The sequence below is a fragment of the Oncorhynchus mykiss genome, chromosome 19, assembly GCF_057628025.1.
Source record: "Oncorhynchus mykiss isolate SJ-2025 chromosome 19, ASM5762802v1, whole genome shotgun sequence".
Classification (NCBI taxonomy): Eukaryota; Metazoa; Chordata; class Actinopteri; order Salmoniformes; family Salmonidae; genus Oncorhynchus; species Oncorhynchus mykiss.
Genome location: NC_143040.1, coordinates 53,042,687 through 53,059,803, shown reverse-complemented (window position 1 = coordinate 53,059,803; position 17,117 = coordinate 53,042,687). Strand labels below are relative to the sequence as shown.

Below are 17,117 nucleotides of genomic sequence, written 5' to 3'. Positions count from 1 at the left end.
CCTGGCTTGGTTCTCATGTTTAGATGGTTTGGTTCTCATGTTTAGATGGTTTGGTTCTCAAACTTCCATGGAAGAAACTGTCTGTTTGATGGAAAAGGGGCTAGAGACCCTTAATAAGGGGAACATATTTTTTGCATATAACCTTCATGTCATCTCCCCAACTAGAGCCCTGCCATGTGTTCCCCTGCAAGTCTTCACTGTGCTCAAGGAACTGGCCCACAATGATTCAACTTCTATCATCTGGCGATGGTCACCTGACATTCAAGGCTGCTTGATCCTCCTGAACATGATCCACTTGTGCTCTCACAAATATAAGGCCCTGGCACTGGTGTCTTATATTTGCATTTTTGGAGATGATTTATTGAAGCAGTCACTCCTGAGCACTCATGTGACAAATGTGCCTCAAGCTAAAACGTTAGCCAAAACACAGTTGCAAATACACCCCCTCCTTCACGCCACACCTCTTTCCGTAAGGACTTCTCATGGTTGCTGCAGTAAAATGCATGGCTGCAGGGCATGGAGTGGGAAATCGTGCAGGCTGGTGGAGGTGAGTGCTAATGTGCGTTGACTGACTCACCATGAGTGGTTGTAGATTCCAGGCCTTAGGGCACATGGATGAGGTGCCTCATCTGAAAGTATGCCAACGCTAGCCTGCTGGATCACGCACAGTCTAATAAAACCCATAAACTGCCATTGATCGATCACAGGGATAGGAGCCCTGGAGCTGCAGGACCAGGAAACTCTCATCACTCATCTGCATGGGGTCAGCATGTGGATGGTTAAGAGTGAAACACAAATCCATGTGATCCACTAACATGCACTGTCATGTTTAGAATCTCTGATACATCTGATAGACATTGACTTTCAAACTGATATATGATAATGATAGATAATAGTGAACCATTCCTCCCACAACTCATCAAAATGATTTTGCTCACACAATTGTATTTCTAAAAGTTAAAGAAAGTTAAAACCATACAGCAATTGTCTTCAGAACCATGTCAGTCAGAAAACGTTGTGGACATGTATCTACTGTGGCCACAGCAGACCCCAGTCATGGCATCTTACTGAAACGATCATACTCTATTTACCTCCACTCCAGAGATGCACATCTTCATTTTGGCCTCTGCATTTCCTTCAGGCAATTCATGAAGCAGCCTTGTCCAGCTCCTCTGACCCAGATGTGTCAAGGTAAAAATCAATCAGCCTGCAGTCTGGTCAGTACCTAGAGACACTGTCATAGTTGCTAGCTAAGCCAGCAAAGTATTCAACGGATATAGTTGTAGACAGAGCATAGATCTACTATGTTTAAGTACACAATGTATGTTTATTGCTATATCTAACAGAGTTACTGGTAAGACATTACCGGTCCTGGATGGGAAGGTATTCACAGCAATAGACAGGATTAATGAATGATGTCATTGGTCATTGCTTCCTTTGTTTAGATACTTGGGAATAAGACAGATGGTAAAGGGTGAGACACTGCGTAGAAATTCTTAAGAAAGACTAAACACACAAACTCTCTACCTCCTACCCTGAAAATCATACGTCTCTACTTCGTGTGTGTGTGTGTGTGTGTGTGTGTGTGTGAGTGTGAGAGAGAGAGAGAGAGAGAGAGAGAGAGAGAGAGAAAACACACTGCTATCTATGGTCTGTTTCCGCTGCAGTCTGAACTTGGCTTGCTGGGTGGTTGGATGAGTATTCATCAGGACCTGGCATGTTCCTACAACAGCCCCTCCTCACACACAACGCCAACCCCGCCTCCCATGCTGTGAGGTCACAAACATACCCCATCTGACACGCTTGATCACACCTGCGTATGTTCTCTGTGTGCTCCCAACTTGTCTCTGAAATATGAGACTCTTTTCCAATCCATCCACCCCACACATTTTCCATTAGAGCATACATTTATTTGACCCTTGAGCACTATTGCATTATCATTTCCTGATTCCCCAAACTACTGAAACACTGATGTGAATAGCCTACTACAGCTGTCGTAAGTATTCCCAGTCATAAGTCTTTCACATTCCAATGGTATGTATATGCTGCTGGCGCTGATTCAGGTGTCCAGATGTTGCCTGCACACAATCACACTCAGGGTTCTGTCTATCTCATGTATTTATAGGACCCCCTCTATTTTAGGGAGTAAGTCATGATGCATCGGCGGTAAGGTGCTGTGAGTCTTCTGCTGTTTGTCCAGAGTGTTTCCATCACTGTCATTGTCTCTTCCTCATTTCTGCTCCTATCCACATCTGGAGGGAAGTTACTTTTCCAATAATTAGCTAACATTGATTTTGGGTAAAATGCTTCATCTGAAAAAGTGAAATGTGGAACAATTCTCAATCAGGAAGGGGGGAATCTGTCATTACATAATAGGGGGCAACCAAAAGGAGGTTTAAGAGGGTTTAAGAATGACTCATAGGCTATGCATGGCTCTACCTTTCACATGATTGGTGATGTCATGTTAGGCAAAGAAACACAAGGAAGTGATGAAAATGATCAGATACATATGAGGACGATTATTTCCCTTTTTTTGTTTAATTTATAATACAAATGAATACATGATCAATAAACATGAACGGTTTCAGTATCAGCTGAAGTGTAATAACGGAATAAAATCTTAAATACCCAAATAAAATCCTAAATATAGTCTACTAGTCTGGCCCAAAATCCCTAGTGGCAATAACGTTTTCTGAAGTTATACTTTCTTCACTTTTCTCATCTTCATGTGAAAGTCTGACCAACTCAAATCTAAACTCACACATCGCCTCCCAGTGGATGAACTGTGAATGGCAAGAGGAATAGATCCTCTCAAAAAGAGGCCTATGCATCCTCTCAAAAAGCCAAAGTATTCACATTAATTTATATATACATTTACCATTAGCTTATATCATATTAAAGTATTATTTTTCCATTTATATATGACTATCTCAAAAACATATTGGCTAACAATCCACATGTTTTTATTTTAAGGGGATCTACATGGTTAATTCTGTAAATGACAATTTTTTGTACATTTTATTAAAAAGAGACAAAGAAAATAAAGAGGGAAGCATATTTGACAAAGAATGTACTTTTTACAGGAAACGACTGGTTGGCCCCTGTCCTCTATAAAATATTTATATGGAAATTCGGCTCTGGAATGCATTTTTTTCCTATGTGTAGCCTTCGCCTTGGATATTACTCTCAACGTCATGAGGTAAGAAGATAAGGTCGTCCCTTTTTCTTTCTGCGATCTGATTGGAGGAGATGTTGTCTCAGGAATGTCATGAAACTATTGAAATAGCACTTATGCCCGCAGTGTTAGTAGAATAGTTTGAGCATCAGAATAAAGAAAGAACAAACTTGAAAAAGAGTTTTCAGCGAACATAAGATTACTAAAACTATTCAAGGAAGGGAATAAACTTGGAGAATTTAAGAAGAAATAACGGAACAACAAAACTGTGAAAATCCAGGGCTTTCCTCAACTGATCCATCTGTGATTTATTTATTTTATTCAGGTTGGTAAATTCTAATAATAATATTTTCTTTAAATAACATGTAGCTTTTTAAAAGATACTTATTACGTTTTCATAATGGGCCTGTAATATTGAGAAGTGTGTAAATGACTACCTATTTAACTGTTTTTCTACTTTCTAGTTGAAACAGATTTCTGAGGTTTCAAGATGAAGTTGATAGGAGTATTTCTCCTTTTGGTGCTTTGGACTTGTGAGGGCAGCCGTGTGGCAGGTGAGTTTTTGGAAACTTGGGTAAACATTATAACATTTTTGACAATATGCTTTTTAATATCAACAATGGAATTATTCTGTTAAAAGTTCCTGCAATGTTTTGTCTGTGAACGTGAAGTTTCCAAGAGAGACTCACTACAGTTTCTCCCTTCACAGAGAGTGAAGATGAAAACGGTGTATACGACCTATTCGAGCTTGTGAAAGTGAACAAGAGGCACCAAGGAGTTACCTTGGTAAAAGGCGCAGATCCCTACAGCCCAGCCTATAAGGTCTTGAACGCAGACCTGATCCCCCCGGTTCCCGAGATCTCCTTCAGGGACCTCATTGATTCAGTACAAGCTGAAAGAGGATTCCTTCTCCTCGTCAACTTCAAGCAGTTCAAGAAAACCAGGGGTAGTATTTTGACTGTGGAGAAGAATGACGGATCAGGACCGATATTCGAAATTATTTCTAATGGCAAGGCACAAACTCTGGATGTGGTATACTCCACCGGGAACAAGCAACAGGTAGTGTCCATAGAAGATGCAGATCTAGCGACAGGGCATTGGAAGAATATCACGCTGTTCATTCAGGAAGATCGTGCCCAGCTGTTCGTAGGATGTGAAGAGATCAATATATCCGAAATAGACGTGCCCATCCAAAAGGTCCTGACGCATGAGGTTGCTGACATTGCCCGTCTGAGAATTGGAAAAGGAGCTGTGAAAGACAGATTTATGGTAAATATGACTTGATTCATGTGTTCATAAATACATTGCAAATAATGTTGTAATTATGTTTAAAAATAAATGTTACACTTCTGAAGTTTATAGCCTAGTCTGAGTAGCCCCAACCTCGTGGATCGCGCACTGCGCAACGTTTGGCGTCCAGAGATGTGATGTTATTTGACATAAACAGTTAGATATTATTATCCCTAAGGAAATGTATTGAAAAGTTGTAGACGTGTGAATATGGAATAGCTCTAACTGGAATGTGTATTTGTGCAGGGAGTGCTTCAGAACGTGCGCTTCGTTTTTGGAACCACTTTGGAGGCAATCATGCGCAATAAGGGATGCCAAAGCTGTAAGTGTGATTTACAAAATTAATGTTATAAATATGTTATAAAAATGTTATTTTTGCATTTAAATGTTGGAATTACTGTATAAGTTGATGTTATCCATTGCTTTTTAGTTGTACAAATCTAAATGCCTTTCATTACCAAATGTAATTACTAGTACTGGAATTCTATATGGCCATTAATAAAGTCTCTTCAGGTGGATGTTATTATGATGTTCATGGAAATTACTGTCTGTCCTCCTCCAGCTGAAACATTGGCTGATGTCATGACCCTGGACAACCCAGTCAATGGGTCTAGCCCAGCAATAAGGACTGATTACACTGGCCACAAAAGCAAAGGTGAGACCATACTTCACTCTGCAGGGACAAGGCCATTTGATCCTACTGGTCTGTGCTCATGTGAAGGAGGGAGGTGACTAACTGATTGCTTTTCTCCTCTTTAGAAATTCAGCAGGTCTGTGGCTTTTCCTGTGAGGATATCACCAGCATGTTCAAGGAGCTCAAGGGACTCGGCGTGGTTGTTAAGCAGCTGTCAAACGAGCTCAACAGAGTGGTAAGCACAGAAAGCAGCTGGGTCTGTGCACTGTCATCCTTCCTCCCTCCCTCTCAAGTCTATCTGTTCCCAGTTAAAACCTCTCCACTGCACAGCCACTTGCCCTTGGAATGGCAGGCCCTGACAGATCATAATGGCTGCCATGTGAATACACAAATATGTTTGGCTGCCATTGAATTTGTGTTTGCTTTAGTTAAATCAAGCTATGTCTTAATCCCAATGTTGATTGATAATTAATTATACTGGAACCGTGGCTATGTAAACGTTTCCATCCTATTGTCTAAACACATGTCCCTCTCTCTCCCTCCCCTCTGCTGTGTTCAGAATAAGGAGAGCACTCTGCTCATGAACCAGATGAGAATCCACAGTGGGGTCTGTCTTCACAACGGCATTGTGCACAAGGACAAAGATGAGTGGACCGTGGACGGCTGCACAGAGTGTACCTGCCAGGTAGGTGTCATCACACTTGGTGGAATGCAGTTATTCAGTTACCCAGCCAGTAGTAAACTGTGTGAAAACCAGGCAGTAGCTCCTCAACCCCTTCTGTAGTGAGGTGTTAATGGGCTCTTGTGTTTAGGCTCTTGTGACTAGGCAGTGTCTGTCTGCTAGCCATCACCTCACCTCTAATGAGATGTTTGAGGGAATAGCAATAACGCAGTAGGGGGATTCTGCCCTGTCAAACTCCTCTCTCTCTCACTTTCTCTCTCACTAAGGGTGTTATTGTAGTTATCTAGTTGGCTAAGTATCAAGAATGTGTATTTAATTAGTACATCTGCAGAGACCCTCTGTTCTGCCTTTCCCACTGTCACCGTCCTTCCCTCCAGACCCCCAGCACAGTGCTTGTCCTGAACCCTAGAGCAGGTGCACAGATCTAGGACGGTAGCACAGCGGGGATCCCCCTACCCCAGCCAAACATCATCCCAATGTTCCCAAACATAGCAATTAGTCCTGGCAAAGCAGCGACCACTTTTGCGCAATGCAAAGTTAATGGTCCAGATTATTTTCCCGGCTGTCCTTGTTGTAGCTGGACAGCCTGCTCTGGAGACAAACTATTTACTAATTTCAGCAATCCTCTCTATAGAACTCTGCCACTGTGTGTCGCAAAATCTCTTGTCCCCTGATGCCCTGTGCCAACGCCACCGTGCCCGATGGAGAGTGCTGCCCACGTTGTGGAACCCGTAAGTACTCTTCTACTGTTGAAAACAAGCCTGTAACAGTATTGTAGTACTTTTTTGTGAGGTGGACATTAACTTTTTTTTACCAACCTGCCAATCAGGTATATTTTAATTTGGAGAAGTCTTCCTTTATCATTTGTCAGTCATTCACATTCCCTGAGTACCCCTTGGAATGCCAGGTCTCAAATCTCCAGGGTTAAATGTATTCAAATAGACTGTTCTTTGAAAATCCTTTGCCCCCCTGGCTGAGCTCTGCAGTGTTAATCGCTCTCCCATTGTCTCTCCCCCCAGCGAGTGACTATGCTGAGGATGGCTGGTCCCCCTGGTCTGAATGGACTCATTGTTCTGTGTCTTGTGGACGGGGAATCCAGCAGCGAGGTCGATCATGCGACCGCATCAACAGCAATTGCGAGGGCACCTCTGTGCAGACCCGCGACTGCTACCCTCAGGAATGTGACAAGCGCTGTGAGTAAACCTACCATTTCTACTCAACAGTATATCTCAGTACATCTCATGTGTACTGTAGTAGCACATTAACTAATAATTATGTGTCTGTCCTTTACAGTCAAACAGGATGGTGGCTGGAGCCACTGGTCTCCCTGGTCCTCCTGCTCTGTGACCTGTGGTGAAGGAGTCATCACCCGCATTCGCCTCTGCAACTCCCCAACTCCCCAGATGGGAGGCAGAGACTGCCAAGGACAGGGCAGAGAGACCGAGGTCTGCCAGAAATCACCATGTCCAAGTAAGTAGAAGAGCAGCATCTTAACACATGTGTCTATCTATCTGTCTGGAGATACAGCTGTAACTCATCTCTCTCTCTCTCACTGTACTTTAGTTGACGGAGTCTGGGGACCCTGGTCTTTATGGGACACCTGCTCTGTCACCTGTGGAGGTGGATTCCAGACTCGCCAGCGTCTTTGTAACAACCCCACCCCCAAATACGGAGGAAAGGAATGTCAGGGTGACGGCAAAACATCCCAACTGTGTGGAAAAGAGGACTGCCCTATTGGTACGAATTGTATTAATAGATTGTGGCATTTGTTATTTTTACCTAAAAGTGTACAAATCCATTTTTGTTCAGTATTTTAAAATCAATATGCTTCTTTATATAGATGGCTGTCTGTCCAACCCCTGCTTTGCTGGTGCTAAGTGTACCAGCTTTGATGATGGTTCCTGGAAGTGTGGCGCATGCCCAGTGGGCTACACCGGAGACGGCATCAACTGCAAGGACATCGATGAGTGCAAGGAGGTCCGTGACGCATGCTTCACACTCAACGGAGTCCACCGCTGTGAGAACACTGAGCCTGGTTACAACTGCCTTGCCTGCCCCCCTCGCTACTCAGGACAACAGCCCTTCGGGAGAGGAGTGGAGCAGGCCACAGCCAAGAAACAGGTGAGACAAACTCTGGCTACTGCAACAAAATACACAAATGTGAGGATTTCAATTTATTCTAATGCTAGGAGGTCAGCAGCACATCTTAATCATTTAGTATGCATCTCTCCCTTCCCCCTAGGTGTGCACACCCCGTAACCCCTGCCAAGACGGCAGCCATGATTGCAACAAGAATGCCAACTGTATCTATCTGGGTCAGTTCAGCGACACTATGTTCCGCTGTGAGTGCAAACCAGGTTACGCTGGCAATGGTCACATCTGTGGAGATGACACTGACCTGGATGGATGGCCCAACAAAGACCTCCTGTGTGTGGAGAATGCCACCTACCACTGCAAGAAGGTAGGAAGGACCACTCCCCCAGCACTGCACAAAGTCCATTCCTAGCTTCTCCACTGTGTTATTGTGGTTATGACTCTCTAACCAACCCTTTTTTTTCAGGACAACTGTCCAAACCTTCCCAACTCTGGACAGGAGGATCACGACAAAGATGGGCTTGGTGACGCTTGCGATAACGATGATGACAACGATGGGATCCCTGATGATAGGGTAAGAGATCAAAACAGGACTTGGTTATCCACAAAGAAACCAAACAAAGCAATCAGTAGTCCTTTCTCTTATGGGTTAGATACATTGGAGGAGTCAGGGGGAAAGCTAGTAGCATATGAACAATGTAGTAATGGTGTACATTTTTTCAAATTATTAGGACAACTGCCCAATGGTCTACAACCCCGCTCAGTATGATGTGGACAGAGATGACGTTGGTGATCGATGTGATAACTGTGTGCATGAGAGCAACCCCGACCAAGTCGACACAGACAACAACGGAGAGGGGGATGCCTGTGCTATTGACATTGACGGTGATGGTAAGAGATCATCACTCCTTCAACATCAGACAATGAAATCTCTCAGTCCTTAAAAGTTGTCATAGACTGATATAAATGTGTGTTCACTTCGCAGGCATTCTAAATGAGAGGGACAACTGCCCATACGTCTACAATGTGGACCAGAGAGACACTGACGGGGATGGAGTGGGAGACCACTGCGACAATTGCCCTCTTGAAAACAACCCAGACCAGGTAACTGCAGCTTTCATCTTCTACTACATAAGAACCCAATCTTATCAAGTATCTTGGAGGGAAGTAAAACTATCATAGAGCAGCGCCTCTTAGGACAGTAGCCATAGATTGCACCTGTGCTCAGCTTTAATGAAAGACAGGAATGTGAAAATGTGAAAGCTGGGAGAATAATGAGTGCAATTCTCCCCCTCTCCTTATTCATTCCCCCCTTCTGAATAGATATGAATGTGTATGGGTGTGTGTGTAGTCTTGCCAAGGTGCAAGGAAACAGTATTCTTGTTTGAAGGGAAATTACTAGCATACCTGAAGACAAGGGGGCACAAGGATGAGGGATAGAATAGCACCTCTCATATTGAGGGAGATTACTTAAGTTGAGAGTGGTGAAATACATTCATTATGTCTGAGTGCATTGAATTAGAGCCACGTTTATCTCATACAAGTGTGAAATAATCTGTTTTTGTGAAGACTAAATTAATTGTGTTGTTCTACAGATTGACTCTGACTCAGACCGTGTGGGAGACAAGTGCGACAACAACCAGGACATTGATGAGGACGGTCATCAGAACAACTTGGACAACTGTCCCTATATCCCCAATGCCAACCAGGCCGACCACGACAAAGACGGCAAGGGTGACGCCTGTGACCACGATGATGACAACGACGGTATCCCTGACGACAAGGACAACTGTAGGCTGGCCTTTAACCCTGACCAGCTGGACTCTGATGGTGAGTCACTCTCTTCGGTAGCTCTATCAAACATTGGCGCCATTCAACTGACCTATTGAATGATTCATCTAGAAAGACAAAGTACTCTCTACAGAAATGCAGTCACAGAAATTACTATAGGGTTGGTTAGCTTGTTGTCTCCATGAAGAAATGTCTAAGTGCATTTCTCTGCCTCTTCCTCTCAGGTGATGGTCGTGGAGATGTTTGCAAAGATGACTTTGACCAAGACAACATTCTTGATATCTACGATGTGTGCCCTGAGAACTTTGCCATCAGTGAGACGGACTTCCGCAGGTTCCAGATGGTACCACTAGACCCCAAGGGAACCTCCCAGATCGACCCCAACTGGGTGGTCCGTCACCAGGGCAAAGAACTGGTGCAGACCGTCAACTGTGACCCTGGCATCGCTGTTGGTACGTACTTGTAACATATATATAACACCTTAGGAACTAAAGAGAACAACTACAAAACTACCATTCGTAGATTATGGGTCCATTGAGAAAAGTCCTAACCAACTTCTTTGTTGTCTACAGGGTTCGATGAGTTCAACGCAGTGGACTTCAGTGGAACATTCTTTATCAACACAGACAGGGACGATGACTATGCTGGATTTGTGTTTGGGTACCAGTCCAGCTCCAGGTTCTACGTGGTAATGTGGAAGCAGATCACACAGACCTACTGGTCCCACACGCCGACCAGAGCTCAGGGCTACTCAGGAGTGTCCATCAAAGTGGTCAACTCCACCACAGGACCTGGGGAGCATCTGAGGAACGCCCTCTGGCACACCGGTGACACTGCTGGACAGGTACGGTCAGCTTCAGTCCACATTACAAGCCCAAAGCACATAAGAGCAGTGAGAGAGAAAACCACTGGGTAGGAAACAATTCTCATGTCCTTTTGTTATTCCTCCTCTTAGGTGCGTACTCTGTGGCACGACCCCAAGAACATTGGCTGGAAAGACTACACCGCCTACAGATGGCACCTGATCCACAGGCCCAAGTCTGGACTCATCAGGTGAGCTCAGATTAGCTTTAGCTCTGAACTCTTTAGCTCCTCTGCCTTTACTGAAGCCACATAAACTCCTGCTTTCATGTGCTAATGATCTCATGTCATCTTCCTTCCTTTCAGAGTTGTGATGTATGAAGGCAAGAGAATCATGGCCGATTCCGGAAATATCTACGACAAGACCTATGCTGGTGGAAGACTAGGCATGTATGTCTTCTCTCAGGAGATGACATACTTCTCAGACCTCAAATATGAATGCAAAGGTAAGATGCTTTCAGGAATGTTTTGTCAAACAAAAAAAATTACCCTTTGAGTCAAAATATGTAATATTTAACTGATTCTTTCCTTCTCTTTTTCCTGCAGATTCTTAATCGGACTAGAGAGAGGCTCTTAGAAGAATGTATTTACCTGCTCAAATATAAATGTAACATATGACCTGGGACCATATCTTTATTACTCTTTACTTTGCGACAAGCACATTGGTGGAATGGAGAGCAAGTGTGTGGGATTGAGGCAGAATGGACATAGGCTAACTGCCTGCCCTATGATGACTAGACCCCTGCACTAACAGCAGGTTGAGCATAACTTTGCTCAGTGAAGAAATCAGATAGATTTCTCTGCACTTCTGAATTAGTTGCTATCCCACTCTGGATGGAGGTCTAAAGGGAAGAGTATTTTCATTATTTCCGAGCATTACTTCAGCTCTGCAGTGGACTCAAAAGGACTTGACTTGTTTCCAAATGAAGAAAGCAGTAGGATATTTACTCCAGATGGGCCAGAGATGCCTCTTAAAGGAACTATTGAGGGACCGTGGACGGTATGGATTGGCTGTTACTATCAATGCGAGTGAATGTTTGTCTGCGTGTATGCTACCCATGAAGAGCTTTGTGATAAAGACACTTAAGCCAATTGTAGTCAAGGCATTAGCCATTTCAAATTCGGTAACTAAGTGGCTTCTAGTAGACCCTTGCAGTTCAGCTCAGTATGAAGTATGTCTTCAGGGTTTGACCAGGCTTGCTAAGTGGTTTCTCAGGAAAGAACTCTAGATGATATATGGAATGAGCACAGAAGCAGGACTAGCACCCAAAGCCAATATAGACTACTAGCGAACAACATAACTGCTATTTCGCCAGGATTCCAGGATGTCTTTTTTTTCCATCTTAGCTCAGACATTAGTGGAGAGGGACAGAAACACATGGGCCAGTCTAACCTGCCTTGAGAGGACTATTGTTACCAAGGTTGTACATAAGTTATTATTTATTTTATTTGCTACCAGTTGAGAGTATTGACACATGATCCTAGAGTTAGGATATCTCTCATCTTTATTCATCTCTGTCTTATTGTCATTAAAACCCGTTCGAAATAACTGGAATCTTGAAACAGGGTATAAATCCCTCTAAAAAAGTCCTCTCATAGCAGGGTGCAGTATTAACTCTCACACCAACCTTCCAAAATAGACAAATTAGGTGTCATTTAAATCCCATTGTTCTTCTGCACAGTATGTCTGACTTGTGTGCTTGAGAATGTGTGTATATTTCTGATGGGGAAAACAAAGGAAAACCTTTATGTACAAATATTACCTCATTATTTTTTTGATTGAAACCAACAAAACATGAGAGTACCCTTTTAGCACCAGAGTATACATAGGTTGGCTTCTTTTTTTGTGCGTCACTGTAGTACAATCATTTTTTTATGATGTATATAAAATGTTTTTTTGTAGCAGAAAATTCCCCTAAAGTTTTAAAAACGTTTTCTGAAATATGTTGTGCTTGATGTATGTCCTGTGCATTTGTAATGGATAAATTATTGTTATGTTCGTCTGTTCTATGTTAAGAGGTTATTTAACGTGTAGATATATGCTATTTAAATAATTTATCAAGAAACGTGATCCGTGTTCCTGATTGGATAGACTTGTTTGCACACTGACATGAGGATGTCTTTGGATATTGTTTTGTTCAGTTTTTTTTAAACTTTACTATAAGTGATGCTTGTCTATAAACATTTTTACCATAGTTTTACATTTTGTAATGTCAACCGAACAATAAATACATCAGGAAAAATATATTACCATTGTTTTTGTCCTTTGCTTGCTTATGGATCTATTCTCAGCTTTTGATATGCACAGTACTATGAAGCATTAAACAGAAATAGGTCATGTTCTGTAAACTCACATCACATTAGTCCTCGAAGAAAGGGAGTATCCTTGAGAAGTGAACAGCATGGAAATTTAGGATGAACTAAAGTCCACATTCAAAGAACTTTCACACTACAATATCCCCTTGAAAACACGATCCCACACCTAAGGAGACAAGGAATTTAGCAACAAAGCCTTCAAAATGATTAGTTTATGGAAAAAACTCAAGTTGCGTCAATGTCTACCACCTTATACTATTACAAATGTAGAGCTATTACACAATATAACCCACAGCAATGTGTCTAGTTTTCTTGGAATTTCCCAGTGAATAAAACCTAAAATAGCTTACAGAGTCACACCTATCTGAGGCATTCCACAGACCTACAGCCTTTGCTCTTTGGCTTTTGTAGAGGGGCTAAGAGACAGTGAGCTTGTACACTGAGTTGACAAAACATTAGGAACACCTTCCCTTTTGCCCCCAGAACAGCGTCAATTCGTCAGGGCATGGACTCTTTAAAAAGTGCTGCAAGCATTCCACAGGGTTGCTGGCCCACTCCAAAGGCAGGATGTCCTTTGAGTGGTGGACCATTCTTGATACACACGGGAAACTGTTGAGCATGAAAAATCCAGCAGCGTTGCAGGTCTTGACACAAACCGGTGTGCCTGGCACCTACAACCATACCCTGTTCAAATGCACTTATATCTTTTGTCTTGCCCATTCACTTTCTGAATGGCACGCATACACAATCCATGTCTCAAGGCTTATTATTATTTATTTTTTACCTGTCTCTTCCCCTTCATCTACACTGATTGAAGTGGATTTAACAGGTGATATCAATAAGGGATCATAGCTTTCACCTGGTCAGTCTGTGTGATCCTAATGTGTTGCACGCTCAGTGTATATTGTGTACAAATATAATTAAAGAGGGTTGATTCAGGCATTTTACATGGCACATCTCTGACAGTCACAGGCAACACTGCAAATACATGCCAAATCCAAGTCCAGACAGCCCCTGCTTGCTAATGCTCTCTTTACCTCAGAGTTTACCTCGTTGTTATGGAATGAAAGTTAGCAGATCATACCTAGAGGATGGCATTGGCTACTCCAATCACTCTGATTAAACCATACTATTCTGTCAATACCTGCAATAATGATTTGATAGATTGCGACGTCGGTTTCCCTTCAGAGACATATACTGACTAAGTGAATTGGTGTTAAACTGCTTTTGTGAAATAATAATAATTAGATGGGTGCTTACATTTGTCCAATTTCACACATGTACAATGTGTATTATATTCGTGTGAATTGTAAATTTGCGATTTGAATATCCCACTCCCACTGAGAGTGGGGTCACGGCCAGGGATCAGCCATTATTGGCGGCGACCCTGGAGTAATTAGCGTTAGATGCCTTGCTCAAGGTCACAGACAGATTTTTTGCTTGAGGATACAAACCAGCATCCTTTCGGTTACTGGCCCAAAGCTCTAAAACCGCTACATGCCGTCCAAATAAAAGGGCAGTTTCGTTCCTGGGAGTACTGCAGGCTTCACCGATACCAGGGCGTAGCTTTGGGTTGACTTTGGAAGTTCACCTGGTGAATATGTTTTCTGTTGACTGGAATGTGAGATAATTCCTGAAGCTTAGCATTAAGTCTGGGGTCAAGGTGTCTAAGGCAGAGAGTGAACAGTGCAGGCCTCTGACTGGAATGTGAGATCATTCCTGAAGCTTAGCATTAAGTCTGGGGTCAAGGTGCCTAAGGCAGAGAGTGAACAGTGCAGGCCTCTGGGTGTCCAGGGGAGAGGAAAAAGAGGACCTTTGCTCGAGGGTCAGACAGTTGCAGGATACTCCTGTCGCTGTGTGAACCTGAACATACACCTGTCAGAAACATGTCAACAGCTAATTCACCCCCAAAACTTACTTTCAAAGCCGACAGCCAGGTATTTTCTAAGGAGAATGACAGATAAATCTGTAATTAGAGTAGAACTGGGGAGACACAGGTTGGTGGATGGAACAATGGCCTTCTTCTCTTGAGTAACTCAACTGAGCTCTGCTTAGGACTCACCTATAGAAGCAGGAATGTACGGAATGGCCTCCCTATTAGGAGTGGAAGTTGTAATGGGTTCCCATTGTCCCCTTCAGCAGCAACAATGTCTGTCTGTTCACTCATTAGTACAGAAGGAATCCAACAGTGTTTGCCCAACATTGCCCCACACTCCCACTGCTCACAGCTAAATGCTTATGCATTTATTACATTCTGCAGTCAAAGAACAAGTTGTTAAGTTTAATGTGACCATGAACGGTCTGTTCTCTTCCAAATTATCAGGGGTTAATACAATGGGCTCTCCGATTGTTCTGACTCCTCATTTGGAGGTACCGGAAAGTGAAAATTAAATACTCAAGTGGAATATACAGACCTAGGGGAGCGCTCATTGTACAAAGGCACAATTGAGCAATAGACACAAGTAAAAATCCGTTACAGATTTCATTCATTTAGATTTTTCAATCTGTATCACGCTATTTAAGAAAGCTTGTACAAAGACATTTTATAAATCCTAGACAAACATCAAAGACTTGTATAATATGGTTGTTTCACAAGATTCTTATGATTATACACTACACAGTTTTACAAAACACAGTGATTCATACAGTCATTGTGTGTTTGTTGGTGTGGAAATCCATATTGCTGCACTTCTCGTGACATGACTGCAGGCCTGGTTGAATCATGTAGTAACCAAAAAAAGTGTTAAACAAATCAAAATATATTTTAGATTCTTCAAAGTAGCCACCCTTTGCCTTGATAACAGCTTTGCACACTCTTGGCATTCTCTCAACCAGCTTCATTAGGTAGTCACCCGGAATGCATTTCAATTAACAGGTGTTCCTTGTTAAAAGTAAACCTGAGGAATTTCTTTCCTTCTTAATGCGGTTGAGCAAATCAGTTGTGTTGTGACAAGGTAGAGGTGGTAAACAGAAGATGGCATTTTACCAAATAGGGCTAAGTCCATTATATGGCAAGAACAGCTCAAGTAAGCAAAGATAAATTACTGTTTCAGAGCTACCTGTGCTGCAGAGGATAAGTTCATTAGAGTTACCAGCCTCAGAAATTGCAGCCCAAATAAATGCTTCACAGAGTTCAAGTAACAGACACATCAACATCAACTGTTCAGAGGAGACTGCATGAATCAGGCCTTCATGGTCAAATTGCTGCAAAGAAACCACTACTAAAGGACACCAATAAGAAGAGACTTGCTTGTGCCAAGAAACTCGAGCAATGGACATTAGACCGGTGGAAATCTGTCCTTTGGTCTGGTGAGTCCTAATTTCAGATTTTCGGTTCCAACCAGTGTGTTTTTGTGAGACACAGAGTAGGTGAATGGACGATCTCTGCATGTGTGGTTCCCACTGTGAAGAATGGAGGAGAAGGTGCGATGGTGTGTAGGTGTCTTGCTGGTGACACTGTCTATGATTTATTTAGAATTCAAATAACCAGCATGGTTACCACAGCATTCTGCACCGATATGCCATCCTATCTGGTTTGTGCTTAGTGGGACTATCATTTGTTTTTCAACAGGACAATGACCCAACACACCTCCAGGCTGTATAAGGACTATTTGACCAAGAAGGACAGTGATGGAGTGCTGCATCAGATAACCTGGCCTCCACAATCACCCGACCCCAACCCAACTGAGATGGTTTGGGATGAGATGGACTGCAAAGTGAAGGAAAAGGAGCCAAAAAGTTCTCAGCATATGTGGGAACTCCTTCAAGACTGTTGGAAAAGCATTCCGGGTGAAGTGGGGTGAAAGAATGCCAACAGTGTGCAAAGCTGTCATCAAGGCAAAGGGTGGCTACTTTGAAGTATCTCAAATATAAAATATATATTTTTGGTTACTACATGATTCCATGTGTTATTTCATGGTTTTGATATCTTCACTACTATTCTACAATATAGAAAATAGTAAAAATAAAGAAAAACCCTTGAATGAGTAGGTGTGTCCAAACCTTTGACCGGTACTGTAAATCTACACATTTGTATATTTGTCACACCAAACAAATGTATATACTCTATGATGAACACATAGTGGTCGCTTTGTCCGGCTGGCTAAAGCTGGTGGTGTATGCATCTCCAAGCAGCTGTGACAGAGACGTGTGGTGCTGTCCGGCAGGATCTCTATATCAGAGGTGTCCCTGGATAATGTGTCTCCTGTCCTCAGACCCAGACTGTGTCCCCAGCTCTGAGATATCTCGCACTCCTCCATCAAAGTCCTCAGCTG

At 42.8% G+C, this 17,117-nt stretch overlaps 1 protein-coding gene across 1 annotated transcript; it reads left to right on the top strand.

Annotated features, from left to right (window-relative positions):
* Positions 1–3,296: 3,296 nt before the first annotated feature.
* LOC110497949 (thrombospondin-1) lies at positions 3,297–12,774 on the top strand. Its single transcript, XM_021574436.3, has 22 exons — positions 3,297–3,500; positions 3,640–3,729; positions 3,885–4,444; positions 4,712–4,787; positions 5,028–5,120; positions 5,225–5,334; positions 5,659–5,784; positions 6,416–6,512; positions 6,801–6,974; positions 7,075–7,251; positions 7,345–7,518; positions 7,622–7,902; positions 8,024–8,242; positions 8,342–8,449; positions 8,607–8,766; positions 8,861–8,979; positions 9,471–9,705; positions 9,891–10,118; positions 10,239–10,510; positions 10,622–10,719; positions 10,834–10,973; positions 11,074–12,774. Exons 2-22 carry the CDS (start codon positions 3,666–3,668, stop codon positions 11,079–11,081), a joined length of 3,519 nt encoding a protein of 1,172 aa, XP_021430111.3. The 5' UTR covers positions 3,297–3,500; positions 3,640–3,665; the 3' UTR covers positions 11,082–12,774.
* The last annotated feature ends 4,343 nt before the right edge of the window (positions 12,775–17,117 follow it).